The 18,862-nt window shown below is 51.8% G+C and overlaps 2 protein-coding genes across 2 annotated transcripts; both read right to left on the bottom strand.

The window, feature by feature from the left end:
• Nucleotides 1-1,681: 1,681 nt before the first annotated feature.
• On the bottom strand, nucleotides 1,682-3,576 carry BP01DRAFT_335507 (putative amino acid transporter). Its single transcript, XM_025573200.1, has 2 exons — nucleotides 3,029-3,576; nucleotides 1,682-2,948 (listed from the first exon to the last, which is right to left on the bottom strand). Exons 1-2 carry the CDS (start codon nucleotides 3,541-3,543, stop codon nucleotides 1,772-1,774), a joined length of 1,692 nt encoding a protein of 563 aa, XP_025433850.1. The 5' UTR covers nucleotides 3,544-3,576; the 3' UTR covers nucleotides 1,682-1,771.
• A 3,201-nt stretch (nucleotides 3,577-6,777) lies between these two features.
• Nucleotides 6,778-8,090, bottom strand: BP01DRAFT_335503 (putative C6 finger domain protein; the record flags this gene model as incomplete). The annotated part of the gene is made up of 3 exons (XM_025573199.1): nucleotides 6,778-7,522; nucleotides 7,575-7,901; nucleotides 7,970-8,090. The coding sequence occupies 3 exons, from the start codon at nucleotides 8,088-8,090 to the stop codon at nucleotides 6,864-6,866; spliced, it is 1,107 nt and encodes a 368-aa protein (XP_025433849.1). The 3' UTR covers nucleotides 6,778-6,863.
• Between the last annotated feature and the right edge of the window lie 10,772 nt (nucleotides 8,091-18,862).

Below are 18,862 nucleotides of genomic sequence, written 5' to 3'. Positions count from 1 at the left end.
CTACTTAGCCCATACTTTGTCGAAGATGTTGGCGTCATTTTCCCCCCTGTCTCTGTCTCTGGATGTCCTCGGGGCAACTCGGCGATGTCCTCGGGTTTAGTTAGGCCCGAGGAACAGTTGCCGCCGACCATGCAACGGCTCGTGGCATACAGCTCGGAGATAAGTCGACAGCTTCCATCTGATAAGATCAAGCATCAGGTCCACGCACTCATCATATTCGAACATACGGCTTGCACAGTCCCCCGATCAAAAACATCTATCCCCTTCTAGAAAATGTCACTCCACCTCCTAAGATAAACTTGAGCCTTAGAGATAAGCACCCATCCTCGACGCACCACCCGACCCCACACCCTGGTCGAGCTAGGCGTTTACATCGGCTATCCGCCATCCGATTCGATTCGGAAACAAGGTGCGCAAGGTTACCGGCAGCGGGGCGGCTGCACGGTACTACAGCCTCAAGGGCAACACCGCATACGCGGCTATCGCACCATCGCTCGTGGAGTTTTGCAGGGTTGAGGGATCTTGTGCGGATTGTGGTCGCGGAGGCGGCGGAGTCGTTGGCGGGGCTTGCGCCGCAGCAGCTGCTTCGTGGGGAGATGCGGTGTGTGGATGTCGTAGCGGAAACCCCACAAGACTGGAAGTTGGGCATATGCTTGGTTGTGCTGCCTCGTCTACCCACTCTTATTGCAAATTCTTGAAAGGCTTAGGGCTGGCTCTTATTTTCTTTGCCCGATGGGGAGATCATACACCCGATGTCTGGATTGTGCAACGTGCCTTCTGAAACATGTCGCTGCAACATCCTTGTGAAGCGTGCTGCTTGATTTCTCTTATTGCACCAGGTAGGAGTATTTGTATTCTCTCATTTAGATAGTCATTGTGTTGCGGTGGTTGGTTGGGTTGTGGTATATTTCTCTTTCTATATACCGCGCAGCCCGCCGCCCCGCCAGATTCAGTGCAAGGCATTTGTCTGTACCTCACTCATTGTCATGCAGGTTGCGTGTATCAACCAGGCATCAAAACTGTTTACCACTCGATGCAAGTCCTTTCCTGCTGTACGACCACGATCAACGCACGAAGGATAAGCTGACGCGGGGAAAACGGCACACCTACCGTACCTGCAGGCGGTTCCATTACCCACTTCGGCAAACAATGCGCAGACGTGCATCACCCATGACTGATGCACACAAATGCTCAAGTATACTGATGTGAAGTGAGGAATTCATCTCGGGAACAACTATCTCTTGCAGTGCATGCCTTCCGCCCGTGCGGACTTTGAAGCCTGACGTCTTTTTCCCCCTCTTCAGTGGATTGTGTTTTGCGTGCCTGAATGAGGGTTGAAGCTCGTCGCTTCCATCTGGACTGATGAAGTGGACACGGGGCTGGGAAGGGACGAGAAGACACGTTACAAGTCAAGATACAGGAGAAACCCCCCTCCTTCTCTATCTGTGGCCTTTTTTTCTTTTTTGGATAAGTAAAGGCTCGTGCGTGAGATCACTTGTCTCATGCATATCAGGTGGGTTTGCTGCATCTTAAGACATATAAGTAGAGAGCATGCATGTTCACCAAGTATCTTTGTCAAAAGGTCACGCCCAGCGTGCTCAGCTATACTACACCTTCACCGGTGGACGAATGATCATAGCTTTTTCTTATGTACATAACCAAGCTCCGCAGGAGTGCGTCAGGCCAGTATCAGCCAAGTGACTATTTACATACCCCACATTCCAGCTCGGGGTTGGCTTTTTTGTTCATCTACAGACCACTCGCCTATCCATCAGTTCCTCTTCCTCAACACCCCCTGCAGTGGCTGCACCATCTCTGCCCAGAACCCCATCGCCGGCTGCCTCTCCTGCAACTCCTCCTCATACGCCGTAATCGCCGGCGCATCCCAGACGAGATCCGCCTCCATTGGCCGCACAAACCTTGTCCGCTTGACCAGCTTCCAGCCCAGAAACAGCGCCGGGGCAACAATCACCATCGTGTAGTAGGTCACAAAGTCCGCCGCGCTCCAGGGCATGAAGCTACTGTACCCATAGCACGTCACGACGCAGACCATCCAGACCAGTCCGATATACCCGCTCCAGGGCTGGAACCAGCCGCGGTAGGGCAGCCGGGCGCGGTCGAAGCCCTGGGCGCGACACGCGCGAAAGAAACAGATATACGTGATCGTCATGACGATATAGTTGATGACGCCCGCGGACGTGGTCAGGTTGATGATCCAGCTCAGCACGGTCGCCGTGTTGTTCGACAGCTGCAGGAACGAGAGAAAGGGGAAGAGCATGACGACCCCGAAGCAGTAGATCGGGACGCCCTGGCGCGTGCACCGCCGGAAGATGCGCGGCGCGCGGCCTTCCACCGCCAGCCCGTGCAGCACGCGCGTCGCCGTGTAGGTGTAGGTGTTGCCCGCGGAGAAGATGCTGGTGACCAGCAGGGCGTTGACGAGGTGCGGGAGGACGCTGATTCCCAGGTTGCCCATGGCGATCACGTAGGGAGACGCGGAGGCGGACCCTGCGCCTGCGGAAGCACCGGTCGTGATCGCGACCAGGTTGGGGTCGTTGTAGGCCACGACCACCCCGACGCAGAGCGCGCTGCCGACGAAAAAGATCCCGAAGCGCCAGTAGACGGTCTTGAACGCGTTCTTGATGTACCGGCGCGGGTGCTTGCTCTCTGCTGCCACCATGGAGATGTACTCCGGTCCGACGCAGGCGAACGAGGCCGACCACAGAGCCGCCAGAAACCCCTCGAAGCGACCCAGTGGCCCTGCGGTGAGGTATGGTGCGAATGCGCCGGGGTGGTTCCAATACCGGAATCCGTAGGCGTCACCCTGCGGGTTGCCCCCGACCATAGTGATGAAGGTGAAGAGGAACAGCACGAAGAAGAGAATTACCTTGCCACCGGACAGCCAGAACTCGGCTTCGCCATAGGCTCGCACGGCAAGCACGTTCAGCGATCTGAGGGAAACAGTGAGCAGGGCGGAACTTGTGTGGGTGGAGCTTGTGCGCCTGGTCGCAAGTGGGGAGATGGGGCTTACGCATAGAGGACAATGCAGGCCACGCAGATGGCTGCAGTGGGGATGTGGTCGCTCCAAAAGGCCAGCACCTCGGTCAAGGCCGTGATCTCGAAGGGGATCAGCAGCGCTTCATAGAAGAAAAAGTTCCAGCCGGCCATGAAACCAAAAGCGTCATCCACCCAGCGGCCGGCCAGACGAATAAAACCCCCGCTAACCGGCATATAAGTGGACATCTCCGCGAGACAGTTGTTGACCAGTGCGAGGACGCAGCTGTAGATGAGATAGGCGAGCAGTAAACTGCCGGGTCCGGACTTGGTCAGAGCGGTTCCAATGCTCACAAAGACCGCAGTGCCGATGGAGCCTCCGATGGCGATCAATTGGATCTGGCGGTTATCCAGACGACGCTGCAGCCCGCCAGCATCTTGGCCAACAATGGACCCGGGCTCGATGTCGGAAACAGTGGCGTACACGTCGCCTGAAGCGACTGATTTGCTCTTCTCCGCATCTACAGGACGATGTTGCGGGGGGAATGTCATGGTGGGCTGTTGGTGTGGAAGAGACGGATTGAGGGAATCCCTGCAAACTCAATACTGCCTGGGAATAAGGAAGGGCCTTTATAGCGATATCTTATCACTACCCGGTCAAGGATTCACTTGCCACTCGTTGCCACTCGCAACGAGACACCAAAGCAAGTAGTTTCTTACAGGCCTGATCGCGGTATCGCCGTACATGCATCTGGAATACGCATACTCAGTCCCGGCAAGGGAGAAGACCCCGAACTGGTTGGCCACCAGAGCCTGGGGTCTCATTCCTTTTGCCCCAGCAAGCAGCTGGGCGATCGACGGTGAGGGGAATCGAGTCTTCTTATCAGAGCCATAGCAGGCTAAGATATCGGTTGAGCACAGATCATTGGCCCGCATGTAGCACAAGATAAGCGTACGTCATGTAGAGGCTAGTGCTGGTCTTAGCGTCATAGAATCCTTTCGCTAGCAATAAGAGGGGCGAAGGAGATCGGGGCGCAGCTGGATGGTCGTGCAGAGACTTCGCCGTCGAGCATACTTGACCCCGGATTGAGACCTGCAGGCGCTGATCGCATTTGATTAACCCGATGACGGTTCCTGTCTCGCCAACGGTGATATGGTTCAAGCAGATCGGTTTGCCTCTTAGGGCTAGAGGACGGCTTCTTCTCCCTATCTGGTACTGTATGCCACGCGCCCCCTGCCTTGTAGAAGGGTTTGTGTGTCCAGGCACTATCCTCCATCCCAGAGCAGCGCATTCTTGATTTGTTGTAGTATTCCGCTCACAGGTCTAAAGATTCTTCGTGAACCTTGATGAAGTTGCGATTCTAGACGCCTGTTCAATCATGGACCATCGAGAAGACCGACAACAGAATTATCTCCACTCCCAATCCCCAGAACCACCTTGTCTCATCTCTACTCCCCAACACCACCAAGCCCGTCTTCCGAGACTGCCAGTATGCGTCGAGCTTTGCGACGAATATGATCCGTGGATACGGTCCGCAGTGAGCATCCCCCCGGGTGCATGATGGAAAGCACCGTTGCATGCAACTGGCAGGTATGCAACTATTAACCGAAAAAGAAGACGAGCACACTGCCCCTTCAACGCATGGAATAGCTCCGAGCTGCTGACTATGATCCCCAAAGTCGCGAGCAGTGGACGTAGGCCACTTCAACGTCTCCGTGAACAAGGCGGACGATGACTACGCTGTCACCCAGACACAACCCAGCCGGAAAAATGACACACCCACCCGCTTTTGCCTGGTACTACAACAGCTCTGCCCCTTTGTCTGTATGATCATGCTTTCAGATTGCACCGGGATGGTCGGCGGTGAAACAGCAGTCAAGATCAGCTAGCGGAGAGGTGTTGCAATTCCGGGGTCGATGATGGTACGGTACTCCCTGTAGCCCTGTAGCCCTGTAGCCCTGTAGCCCTGTAGCCCTGTAGCCCCTCTCCAGATCTAGATAAATGTTTTCTTCCGTCAGTGGTCGTTGTTGTCGATGATTCAGGCAGATTGCCTTGCTAGCTTGCTTTGGCTTCTGAATTGAAGAGACCGGGGCTTGATCTTTCGAAGTATATAACCTTCAGGTGACCGATGTCCTCGGTGCATCACCTGGTTCTCAGACCGTGGGCGAAACTCCAAACCATCGATGCAGTAAATTAAGCGTGGTGCATGGAAGTCTCTTAGGCAAAATCTTTTATGCGAGACTAGTTGGTATCAGTCACGCTGCAATGACATTAGTTGGTATAGTGAGCAGAACGCGTTTCATATATACGGGTCAAGAACATACTGACAACAACCTCACAAGCGGTGCACTGTTGAATTGAAGGGTCTTCCAGCTCGAGTAGCTCAACAAGCAGCTCCACCAACAGGAGGTGCAAGAAGTTGTCCGAGTCTAAAGCATCGAATTGACCACCGGAGGTGCACTCGAAATTCCACGTGGTTGGCATGCTCGACGGCCATATTGACGCCACCATCTACCATCTTGTGGATCAGCACGGCATTACGAGCGTGATTCCTCGCTCTTCATTCTTTACTTTTTCTCTTCTTCATCATCATCATCTCAAGTACAATACTTGCGATAAAATGACTGCTGGGATCGTGGACTTTCCTCTGCAGGTCCGACAAAGCAGGTGTTTGTTGCACATTCAAGGAACGGAAAGGGGGCCATTGGGATGAATAAGGTGCCTTACTCTTGACACGAGGCATGAGGTCGATTAGCAAGACATTCGAGCACATTCATTGGGAAAGGAAGACAAGAGCATTAGGGAAGGGGGGCGGTGCTGGTGGGAAAAAGGCAAATGAGCACGTGATGTGTGATATGGCCACTGCAGCTCTGAGTAGATGCCCCTCGCTCGTACCGAGCCTCGTAGAGGAAAGCCCTCGAGAGTCTAAACGATATGGACAGTCCCGCGTGGTCGTGAGGAATGTCCGAGGCACAATCACACAAGTGTCCTCTAGCAAGTGTCATCTACGACAGGTCAGTCAGTCAGATCAGTCTATAACACATCTAGAGCCCCAATCACAAGAGAACAAGAATATGATCACGTATCAACATTAAGTCTATAACAGATACCCACAGATCCAACACAGCCAAAATCCTTAACGTTCGATCCAGCCAACAAGCCGCCCACCCAATCTATCCGGGGAATCAGAACCACAGAAACAGCCAAAAATGAAAAAAAAAAAAAAAAAAAAAAAAAAAAAAAAAAAAAAAAAAAAAAAAATTAAAAAAGCACCTGAAAGGAAACGGCTGGATACCAAATCGAGCCCGGTTCCAGAATGGTCTGACGCCCCAATGTTCCATGATCTCCATGGACAATAGCAGAACAGTTGATCGGTCATTCCGTCCAGACAGAGATCAAGACCCCACCCGATCTGGACACTGGACCCAGATCTATATAAACGCCAAGAGCAAGGATAATTCAAAGAAGCAAAAAAGATAGTCAGACACCCGTCCCGCTGGTGACTTAACACATAGCTCGTGACGTACGCCATGGATCTCCAACGCTAAAATATAAACATACGAAGAGGATGGCAGGATGGTGAGCCAAAAAGGATGAGAATTCTAGTTTCCGTCCCGCAGCCTGGAGAAACAAGAACGATCCAGACGAAAAAATGGGGGTCCCCTCGTTCAGAATCGAAAAGAAATATGCCGCCCAAAATCCTTTGCGCCCGCTAACAAGCAGCCTGGTATTATGAAGCTGTATGCATGGTGGTATCAGACGGAAAAGAAATAGATAAAATGTATGCAATGCGTCGCCCGGGGTATCATGCCACTGTGTAGTTTGGAAGTTCTAATCGGAATGTTCGTGATGCCCATTGTCGGCTGCGGCGTTAGGGCGGAGATTGTCCTTGACCCGGATGTCCCATGGGCGGAGGACTGCCAAACCCTGCTTGCTGCACGGGATCGCCAGCATACATGGGATATTGCACCACACTCATCGGAGACATAGCATTGAGATCCTGCCATCCAGGATATCCCATCGCCCCCGGTTGACCAGGATACGAAACAGACACCGGCGTACCTTGTAGATCCGCGGAGGGCGGACTTTGCGGATTCATCGGGACCCCAGGGAATGATTGCGCCGGACTAGTCATTCTGCGTTTGAGATCCGCGGGGAGCGGTTGCACGAATTGACCTGGATTGGGATACGATGCCGTCATGTCGGCGGGTTGCGCAGGGAACGTCATCGACCGCGTGGGTGCCACCTGCCACACAGATCCGTCGGGCTGCATGGTATAGGTGGGTGCTGGATTGAGCGGTTGATTCTGCGAGGGCACCGTTGGAGTGCCCGGAAGAGGAGATGTCGCCGGCATCGGGGCCATTTGGCCCGGCGTGGGCGTCCAGACATTCGCAGGCATGTTCATCATGGTCTTGCCTGCAGCCATTGAGGCCAGCATTTGCTGATCGGGAATGGTCGTGAAGTCGTCCCAGGCGACAGTGGAAGGGTCCATGGCCGGGTGCGGCGCGAATTCAGAAGGAACGGTGCGATCTATTATTGAGTTAGGAGGAAGACCGTGCGCTTTCGCCAGAGATGCACAAACCAGGAGCGAAAGCTGCCATGGGGTTACCCGGAAACACAGCAGCGTTGAACCCCGCTACATCCGTGTTGGCGCCCAACGACATTGATTGATACGGGAAGTACGCCTCGGTTTGCTCGCCAGTGAGAGTGGGTGGCGACGACGATGCCGTCGAAGGATCAGTAGATGCTGTTTCCAGACGGGAACTCGGACGCGATTTCTTCTCGATTGGGGGCTGCTGGTCGACGGGGAAGAACTGGCACTCTTTGCGCAACCGGATGCAGTTTTCGCAGCGTCCCTGGGCGTCGTCCGCGGCGACCAGGCATCGGATCTTGCGTCGTCGACAGTGCACTTGAAGGGTGATCATAAGCCCGAGGACCCGGACGAAGGGCGAGGAGGTGAACAAGAATAGAGCTTACCGCATGCGACAGAGGTGCGATGGTACCCAAGTTTGTTGCGCTTCTTATCTGCAGCGGATGATTCCATGATTGCGCCAGGTGGTATCGGAGAGGGGTCGAAATTCTGGACGAGTGAGGGCATAGCCCCAGTGAAAGGAGAGAGGTAATAGGATGGCGACCTGAGGCAGAAGCTGCATTAATTCAGGGAGCCGTGAGATCGAGTTGGTGGAGTGAGGGAGGACAGCGGATGTAGATGCTCGGCACGCCAACAGAATCAAGAGTCGATGATAGGTAGGTGCAATGTCAATCCGCAGATATGCATTCGTCGAATGCAAGCGACGCTGCAAGAGATTTGTCGCAAAGGAAGCTGGCGGTGGGTGGGGGAAAGAGACGAGAGGAGAATCCAACGGTGATCGCGGTCGTTATCGTGGTACGTATTGCGAATGGCCTCGTTTCAGCAGCGGGACTCTACACACTCTGTCCGCAGCAGGCACCGTTTAATGCCACACACACCCCCACACAAACCCAACAGACACCACACGAACCCCAGTCGATGTAAAAGACAAGACAAGGCAGAATCGGTTTTACGCGACTCGAGCGGAACGGGGGCAGGGACCGAAAGTGAGACCTGGATTAGAATTCTAGTCCTCGAGGCTATCGTCCACTGAGTCAATCTTGGCCAAGCTTCCTTGTCGAGCGAGGAGGCGGGCAGGCTGTCGCAAAGGATAAATTTCGGCCCAGCGCAGGTAAATTGTTAATGGATGAGGGGGACCCAGGATCCGCTCTGGGGAAATTAAAAAATAATGAAGACTGTATTCTGGATGGAACACTGGAGCAAGGAATGACTGGACCAGGAAGCACAGAGGGGTAGAAAAGATGTCAGTTGATGGGGATTAGTGGATGGTGCGGGAGAATCCGTGAGTGGTGATAATGAGGGTGAGAAGGGGTGACACCAGAGCGGGGAACGAGAGGGGAGAAGAGAGGAAGGATGAGGGGGGATTGAAGAGGAAGAAGAGGGGATGAAAAGAGAGAGGGAGAAGGAGGGAGAGGGAGGGAGGAGAAGGAGTGAGAAAGAGAAGAGAGTGGTGGAAGTTGAGTCGCGGCCAGTAACAGAAGTAGTCAGTAAGTAGTAGTAAGAAGTAGACGGAGGAGTTGAAGTTTCACTTTTCTCCCTCACTCGCTGCTCGCTCGGGATCGAAAGATGGATCTCGGGACTTTAATTTATCTGGTTAATTTGGGATCACTTCCTCTCTGGGATACCTCGTTTCGCTTTGTCTTCAGTCCTTCTGCGCTGGAAGTGTCAACAATGCAGAGGGTATCAAAGGATGATACTGTACATGCAATATCCTCGATCGATGCCAGAGCAGCAAGAAAAAGGGGTGTTGAGAGCCAAAACAGAAGATAAAAGTATAAAAGGTGAATAAGAGGAAAGGTTATTGGGAGGCTCGCAGCAGACTCTCCAAACTCTATGAAGCTAACCGACAGCCAAGTGGAAAGGAATTGGAAAAAAGAAAAGAGAGAAGATGGAAAAAAAAAGTAATTATTTCTAGGGAAATAAAAAAAAACACTGAAAATCCAAAGAAAAATTATAATACCTACTATTCTGGGATTTTTTATTTTGTTTGATAATTCCCAGTTTGAACTACTGAGGAATGAACGAGGAGATCAGGGTGGGTAAGGAGTCCCCAGCATCATCATCATCATTATAATCAATCAGTGGCAGATACCCAGCTACCTACTTCACGAAAGGGGAAGAGCAAAAGACAGAGGATGACGAAGTAGCAAAAACAATCTAAAATGAGCGGTTTATTTGCACACAATACCCATTACCCAATCTTGTGTGAGATCGCTAATAAGGTACTGTCAGTGCTGAAGCAAAGCCATGGAACAAGAGGGCCAAAACTGGCCTCAGGTGGGCTTCCCTCCAAGGTGAAACACCCTCCTCGAGTGTTTGACCATATGGGCAAACCTGGCCTAGGAACGAGGCACTACGACGACCTCTCGCTGACACTTATGCGCCTCCCTGCTCGGGAAGTCCGACTGGAGCAGTGCGCTCATTCAGCATCCTCGTCTATTGTTCATCAACCTCTACGCTTTGCCCGATTCAAGGTGTTCATCCGACTACAGTTACTTCCGCCAGCGACAAGGATCATGACAGTGGCCTCGGAATGTGGCGGAGGAATTGCAAAGAAGGAATGAAAGGGAGCGACAAGGTTCGACATCTGGTTCCTGACGTCGGAGCTATCCTGTAGCATATGGATCAGGCAGGGACAGATCCGACGATGGCTGCAGGCGTGTGCAGGTCCCGATTGTCATGCTGGCTGGCCATGCTGGCGCCTCTTCCTCACTCGCCTCTGTGGTAGGATCAGGACCAGGAACCAACCGATCATACCATTTGCATCACCATCATCATCAAGTGGAAGCCGCCGACGATTTACCCCTGATCTTAACCTCTCCCCGACTGGTTCATCCCAAACCACACGCACCCGTGGTCCCAGGGAGGTGGAAGCTGTGACAGACAGCCGGAAGCGGCTTAGTGAGAGGTGGGGGGGATGAAAGTCAGAAACGCGAAAGCGAGTCGAAAGAGAGACAGAAAGTGGGGAGGGAGGGAGGGAGGAGGAAAGGTAGCAAGCATGTGGGAAGGATAAGCCCTGGGGCTCTGAGGCAAGTGGATGAACGAGTATGGAAGGATGATGGGCGTTCTTGGATATCCTTAACCTACGGATACTGAATGAGGACTAGAGAAGGGAGATACGGAGTAGATAGCTGAGAAAGGAGAGGCGAGCTGTCAATTGCATCGATTGATTTGAAGAACTGGGGAATCTGGATCCCGGATGTTGCCCACTGAGCGTGGTTTTAAATTTAACACCCTCGTTGGGGTCCCAGGGTTGAGGATACAGCGTTCCATTGGATCGCCAGAGAGGTGGGTGGAAGTGGGGGAAGACATCGCAAGGCTGCACCAATCATGGAAAACATCGTCTCAGGGACTTGCCTTTTTGGGGTACGAGACGGCGGTGACCACCTTATCTCTATTAGGATTAGTGCACACATGAAACAGAGGCGCTCGAAGTTTGCTGAGCTTCTCGAAGCACTCCTGGAGGCCGGGACTCGTCATCCACTGGGTTCTTTCACAGCAATGATTGGTGAGCCATGGTGAGCCACCCTCTTCATCCAAATTCTTCGTCATCCTCTCCCAGTCTCTCTGTCACCTTTCCTGTCCTCCCACTGGTGCTTTTCATTGCTGCCCGTTAATGAGGATGGGCAGATTATGCTTAGTGTCTTGTCCTTTCTGGTCTCTCCTCCGTTCTCCGACGCCTCTGCTTGCTCTCTAATTTTCTCTTCCCCCTCCCCCCCCCCCCCCCCCCCCAAATCTCTCTCCATTCCCCCACCCCCCTTCCTCATTGTCACTGAAACCCGCACCATAATTTTCTCCTTTTGACAGAACTAGGTGATATTCAGCAAATGCTCCCACCATTTCATTCCATGGTTCTCTGCTCGGGTTCTCCAGTACTACGTCGCATAGACTGACTGAACCAAACCCCCCCCCCTAAGTTCCTACAGCCGCAGGAAATAAACTCCGCTCATGTCGGAGGGCAGACCAGATCTGTCACAAGGCGGTGGGCCCCCTTTTGGCCCCGGGTTTGATTAAGGATCATATCTGCATTCTTCTAGTGTGGCCAGTGGGCTGGGCTGACGGCCGTGGTCGGTAAGGGATCAGACTTGCATCAGCCCAGGATGACAGACCAGGGTGTGCAGGTTATCTGCATATCACGATGGACTCGAGTCTGGAGCGAGACTGTGCCAGTTCACACTACCTTGCACTAGACTCACTAACGATCCGATCGGGTTCCCACCCCAGAGCAAGCGAGCGAGACCCCGTGCGGAGTCTTGTTGGACAGGGTGCAGGAGTTATGTCAAAAAAGTATGCACCTTTGCATAAAGTCTAAGTGAAGCAGTGGCCTGTCTCTAGTTGGCAGGGTTGATAGATTAAGGCCGTATTCACCGGCAATTGATCAGGGTCCTTCTGAAACCTCCCTAATCAACATCCTTGGGCGATAGCCATGGATGAGTCGGTCGGATCCGTCGCTAGCCTGGGTTCCAGGTATAAGCTGGAACCGAGTCCTGCTGATGGCGTGTTGGGGAGGGAAGTACGTACGTATGCCAGCTGTTGGAGGTCTTGAGTAGTATCTCCTCCGTTGGTGGTGCTGGTCCCCGATGATGCCACAGTGCACGTTACTATTTTTAGGATCCACAATAGACACTTGACTCTACTGTGTACATCGGTACGGAGTACTCTGTACTGTACTCGTACCCTCAGGAGGCAATTGAGTTAATTGTCCATCGACCAGTTTGTAGGATGATGATCACATTGACTAAAACGAGCATGATAGCCAGGAGCCCCCAGGAACCTCCAGAAGCAAAGGCAGGTACTGGAGGAAGGAAAGCGTGGATATTGCTGCTTTGGTCGAGTTCTGCGTCGCTAGCGGGATGGATCGGGCAGCGGATATACACGTAAGCGAAGCTGCGCTGATCCCGCCTTAGTTTAGTGGCAGTGCTTGTAGTCTCTCGGCCTCTCACTACCTACTCCCTACACTTACACAGTTCTCCGTACACAGTGCACTGAGAAGTCTTCCCTTGCTTAACATGAAACCAGTTCGCCTCAATCTATCTCGGAATCCAACCAGTTCCCTTGATCTTTATCTGATCATCACACTTGCCACAGCATTGCGCAGTCATCTCCTCCAGGGTGATCTCTGATTGGCTTCTCTGTCGATGTTTCCCCTCTTCGGTCCTCAACTGAAATAGGTATTGCGCTCAATTGCCATGTCTTTGATACAGGCCCCCTTAGCTAGCAGCTCCTGCAGGGACTTAGACCTTGACCAAGTCCAAGACAAGTCGGACCAGGATCTTTCAACGCAGTCCAGGCAAGGCCTTATACTGAAATTCTCCGATCCTGAAGAGTCGCAAAGTCCAATGACGGCGTTACCGGTGGGCCTCCCGACCAACAATACTACGTAGTAGACAGGAATAAATTGCCTCCAAGGCCCGCAACAGCACTACCGTAGCCTTTCCGACTAGACCCTTTTGAGTCTTGAAGCAGCAGGGCAAGGCTGTCATTTTCCTATTCATCAGTTCGGAATTGTTCCTGCCTGAACCCTACCTACCTTACCCTGCCCACTGCAGTCCACCACCGCCGCTGGTACTCTCTGGTCTGTGCCAATAATCGTCCACGGTAGAGTGGTCGGGCTTGTTCCAATCACACCATTCTTAGATCACCCTTGGCTTTCAAGCCCTTGAGCGTTCCCTGAATCCCACACAATCACGACCGTTGCCCAGTGCCCCGGTCTGTGGATGCCATCTCGGAACGAGACGCTTTTTGCCCACTCTTCCTTTTCCGAAACGGTGAACTTTCGCGCAATCTCCTTGTGCTGCTAGGGCTCTGTGCTGAACGGGCATCGTACTTTCTTCCTACTTTCATCCTTAGATATTTCACCACGGGCCCCCTCCACAGGGTCCGATTCTCCTTTCGTTCGGAGATTCGCTCACTGTAGGTAGTCAGATGGAAAATTCCGCCGCTGCCCACCAGAAAGTCCCCGAGGACTAACGGACCGGGTTAATTGCAACACCGAGGAGAGAAAATCCACTGGTGGAGTGCATAGTCTCGTGGCAGTCTCGATGGAGACAAGCGGATTGACACCGCTAGATCATTTAGATTGATTGATACCCTGGCTGCCTTATGGCCCGCAAGTGCATTTATTGCAGTGCGCAGTGTGCAGCGTGCAGTGTGCAATGTGCACTCCTGCCAGAATGTATCCCACCCAACTTGTCGAGATTGGGCTGAGAGTACGACGCACGAGAAGTAACAAGCAAGCAAATACCAAATAGCGAAGGAGCAACCCTACTATCTACTTCGTACAGCAATGACAAAGTCATGGTTGGTCAGTCAGTATCTTGAACCAGAATTCAAACCATACCCATACCGTTTGCAAAGAAAAAAGCAAGAGAAAAGGGCACACAAGGGCGTAAAAGAAACAAAAAAACCACACACAAATCAGGCCCAACTTTCTCACATGGGGGTTTTGCACCTTCACTGAATCAAGCCTTTGTCCTCCCACCCCTTTCACTCTCCCCCTCATCTAGCAGACTACTCCTTAAACCTCCCCCCCCCCCTTCCCTTCCCAAACGATTTTCCCATTATCGTTAATCTAGATGCAGAACACGTAAGGACCCCAGTCCACCCGCAGCCCTCAACAACGGACATGCAGTCGAGCATACCCAAATCCAGTCAAGTGGCCGCCATGGTGAAACAGTCCGGTTTTACCCTGATCGAAAAAGAATACTTCCGATGGGGGTAGGGAGGAAGAGCTCAAGAGCAGAAACTAGAGGAAAGGAAGTTCCTCCGTCGAAGTCCTTTTGACCACCGTGATAGGTCTTCCCTTCTCATAGTAATGCCCTCTTTCTTGCCAACTTTCGCGTTTTCCAGGGACCCCGGGGGATGCCGCGGATGGGGGTTAGACTAGTTTTGGGGGGAGGGGGCCTTTCGACAGTAGATACTATGCTTTTGCCTTGCCATTGGATGATCCTACATGTATGGGAAGGACCGAGAAGGTGGAAGGATTGAGCATTGCATTAATGTTGCCTTCCGAATCTAGAGGACCACGGTGCCAGTGAAAGGGGGGGCTGTCCGGTTCTTCCTTCGTGCTGGATATGCGGGTACTTACTCTATTCCAGCGGTGGAGTTCGATGTAGATGTTGGGCGCTGTGGCTCGAGGGGTTAGTGTGGTGGTGAGGCTGCGCGATGTTCGAGATCAAAACTGGTGCTGCTGGAGAGTATATACCTGTAGAACATGATTATCGCAAGATGACCTTACTGGGTGACGAGGGAGTGTTGACAGAGAAAGGACGCATGTCTCTTCTTCCTGCTACTTCAAGCCAGATGCGTTGTCTCCCCCACAGGCAGGTACTGTACCTGTACGAGACAACCAATGCCCATCTGCCTCCTACACCTATCTCCTACCTATACCACACAACATCAACCTCACATTCAAACGACACACTCCCCAATCGGAATCTCACTCCTCCCTCCATCAGGCTGAACGCGTCTGACTCGTAAACCACCTGTGGCAGTAACCTTCAGGCTTTGGGAAATCCGGTGGCGGAAGACGACGTTAGACCAGATAGTTGTCCACCAGTCGGCACGCGAGGGGACAGAAAGCCACCGGATTCAGTCCATCACTCACCGTCTCTTCCTCAATCTCGCACGCGGATTGGTAGTCGTCTGCATGCCTGGATTCCGATCTCGGCGTTGGGCTTCCTGTCATTTGTTTCGTGTCTATGCATGCATCCCCCGGCTTACCTAGTGGAGAAAGTTTATCGTACTGCATAAGTTATTGTGCGCTCAATCATTTTCGTGAGTGTACGTAGGTGCTTTGAGGACTGAGTGTTGCCGATAAGGACACATCTGAACGGGACCTAAACCTCAAATCGGGCATATTCCAGAGGCTGCAATGTAGTAAGGCACGAAGCACGGGATCTCAAGGCGTCTCAGTTGTATTACAAAGGATCACGTCAAGATCTTTGGCTTGTTCATTGCTTTCCTCCCGGGTAGGATGCTCCATTATCCTAACCGTTGACCGTTGTCGCGTTCAAGGATCATCACCAACTCTTCTTCATGCGAGATTATCTTGTGACCGTGTGTTGGGGTCAGCTGAGAGCACATCAGGCAATCTAATCTTCCCACCCAGCTGACTATCTTTACACCGGAGTAATTGACGGCAGTTTAGCCTGTCTTCTATGGCTCTACACTACCAGAACCGGATATCGTCCGATTCATCTATTTGTGTCCATTGAGAATGTGAATTTGCGTCGATCTACGGAGATACGGGGCAAAACTGCTAACCTTGGATTTTCCCTATATTCGTACACTGACATAAAGAGTCAGTTCAAATTTCGGCGCCGATTACGTCAATAGGTTCTCTTTCGATCCTGGGTTTGTTCCACCACGTGGGATATCGGGGTCGGGGTGGTGAGATAATCCTCCCATGGTGTTTAGATCGGCATCACCCATCTCGACCAGCAACTATTGCGAGAGGCCTTATGCAGAGGGAGGGTCATTCTCGCTTCGACTGCGACTTTTTGGCAGGCTAAACTTGAGGGTTTATCCGCGTGGACCGTCGTCTAGCACGACTGTGTTGCGCGGATTGATCGATCTTCTTCCCTGCTGCGTTCGGGCGTCGGGCTGAACCAGGGTCTCGCATCCAACTCCCATCACCTACCTCCAAGATGACATCAAGATATTGAGGAACGTCGTCGGGTCTCTAACAGCTATCGTGTGAGAAGAGTAGTGGCAACAGTTTGGTGGATGGAGGAATATGTGCTGCGGAAGGGATGTTATGTGGTAGACGGATGGAATACACCGGGCATACGCTTGATGATTTTTACAGGGACTTTCGTTCCAGGTTCGCTTTTGTATGGAGAGTCTCTCTCCTAGAGCACGGACTACTGCAATTCGTCCACTCGAGATGATGACATACCAGTGCCGGAGCCCGCTGTGAAACCCTGCCTTCGGCCACTGCTATTTCTGCCAATAAATCAATTCTCTGGAGCTTATAGAGCACTGCTATCTGTGCTATTGCCTTGAAAATTGTTGCACTATGCGATGTTGTAGGATGGGTGAATGTGCCTGATTTGACATTACTATGTAAGTCTTATCTAGTCACTTCTGAAGAGCGCTTCGAAGAGCTAATCCTTGGAAGTTGAATAAGTCACGAGTTCGTCATCGATAGTTAGTGCTTGTATCCGAAGCACTGATAGTAAAGCAGTGCATTCAAGGATGCATTATGTGAAGTGTGGCTTTGAGCTTAAGACATATACACAGGCATGCGCGTGTCACTCTTAAAAATACCTATCCATCCAGTTGATGCCGTGGTGGCACAGTGGCATGTATAGGTACATTCTATCGATCCGTCGTGATTACCACAGCACCTAGAGTTGTCCATGGCTGATTGGAGCAGAGCATTTACGGAGACTCTGGTTCTCGTACTGCCACCATCGATACTATCGCAACAAAAAGGAAAGCCTCACACCAAGAGTCTCCGCTGGGTGCAGTAACCTCGAAAACAAATCGCATCCTGAGGAACAACCGCAGTCTCATCCCATGCATTCCAACTCAGATGTCTCACTCTGAACCATCCACAAGCCAGCCCCTCCCCCTTCAGTGCAAGCAAAAGCAGATCCGCGCAACGCTTGTGAAAATTGCAAACAGCAAAACTATGGAAACTACCGGTAATGGGTTCTGTCCACGTCTATTTCCTCACTTCAAATCTCCTTCTCATGTTCTTGACTCAAACAGAGCCCATCATCGGAGACTCGAGACACGAGCGATAAGACAACCGCTCTTGTTCAACGCATCTTGCCAAATGACGAGCTCGTATATGTCTCAGCGGGCATGCCACGAATCGACAAACCAGCATTTTACATCTTCTCCTCGACCTAGTATCTTCCAAGCTCCTGTGCGTGTTGAATGTGTATGGCACTGAAATCGTGCCTAATGCGTTCTAACATCAGCGAATCGGAATGATTTCCGTGAGCATGGTGCGATCCTGACACAGCCTGACGAATCTTGCCAAAGAGAGAAATATCCGAATCGTTTGCTCTTGTTTTCTGCGGCACGCAGAAGGGGGCCATGAATCGGAGGATAGCTGGTACGAGCGACCACAGTCCGTAATTTCTTCTCAAAGAAATAAAAGAAGGAAGTCATATTTCCAAATCGTCATCGTGTCGGATCTGAATGTTTGTGATGCGAGGTTTCGCCCCAGCTGAAATCAATAGATCTCGTTTACAAAGCTCGGATCCTGTGTAGCCATTTTATGGTCGTTTGACGAAAGCACAACGGACTGATTCAAATTCTGTCTCTCAGGTGTCTGTCATTCAGATGTCTTTTCGTTCGAGCAGATGGAATACTCTGGTCCATGTGGTGGGTTCTGTCAATTGGTGGCGGTGGCAAGAATACACGGCGCAGTTGATGGTACCGTACTTATTTCGTGGCCTCTACAACCATCCCAGTCTGGTCGAGGGGAAGGTGGTTCAGAGCCGCGGATCGTCACGGAACGAGATCCGTTGGTTTGTGTGAGGAGGGTATGCAGGGTTAGTGAGCTGGTGTCTGTCTTCTTCAGATCTCTGAAGCCTTCGATCCGATGATTAGCACTTATGTTGTGAAATTGCTTCTAGAAAAGAGTTGAGAATGAGGGCGCGATGATACTCTCCCTCTGAAAGAGGTATATGTATCTATTTGTCGCGGACTAGATTAGTCAACCTTGACCTTGACTGTAACTCTGCCTTTTATCGGCCGTATCCCAGGAAGCTGTATTCGAATGAGCTTAGCTCACAGGATAAAGCTTGACAGGAGCATTTGAGTCTGTGAGTGCGTTGCATCCTTCATGTTCGTCCGCACTATACCATGGGCTGGGTTGTTCAGCTCGCAGGGGCAGTCACAGTAGCTCCAGTATGACTGCGTCGCCGATATGCTTTTATTTCTCGCATCTGTTCCGAACCGGTATCAAAGTGATCGGTGGGAGTGCACAGTACTTACAGTAAGAGGTTTGGGCGCCATGAAAAACACAGTAGTCGCTGGACCTGCCAAGGATGAGCCAAGTCTTCCCTGCCATTACATCATCCGCCGATGATCGACTTGGCTTAACGTAGGGCTACGAGAACCATAACTGTTCACAAGGAGAGATATGCCTAACCTGTACTCTACACCCAGCGTAAGTGACGCCTGCACGAATACAATTGTATGCTAATTTGTCCGACGACTGAATCAGCGGTGTACACAGTACCTCTTATCAAAAAATGTTCCAATCACCACGCGCATTGTATATTGTTTCTCTAATCGCCACTATCAGTTCGAGTTCT

Source organism: Aspergillus saccharolyticus (assembly GCF_003184585.1).
Source record: "Aspergillus saccharolyticus JOP 1030-1 unplaced genomic scaffold BP01scaffold_6, whole genome shotgun sequence".
Lineage (NCBI taxonomy): Eukaryota > Fungi > Ascomycota > Eurotiomycetes > Eurotiales > Aspergillaceae > Aspergillus > Aspergillus saccharolyticus.
The sequence above is the reverse complement of the archived record's forward strand: the minus strand, read 5'-3'. Positions and strand labels throughout refer to the sequence as shown.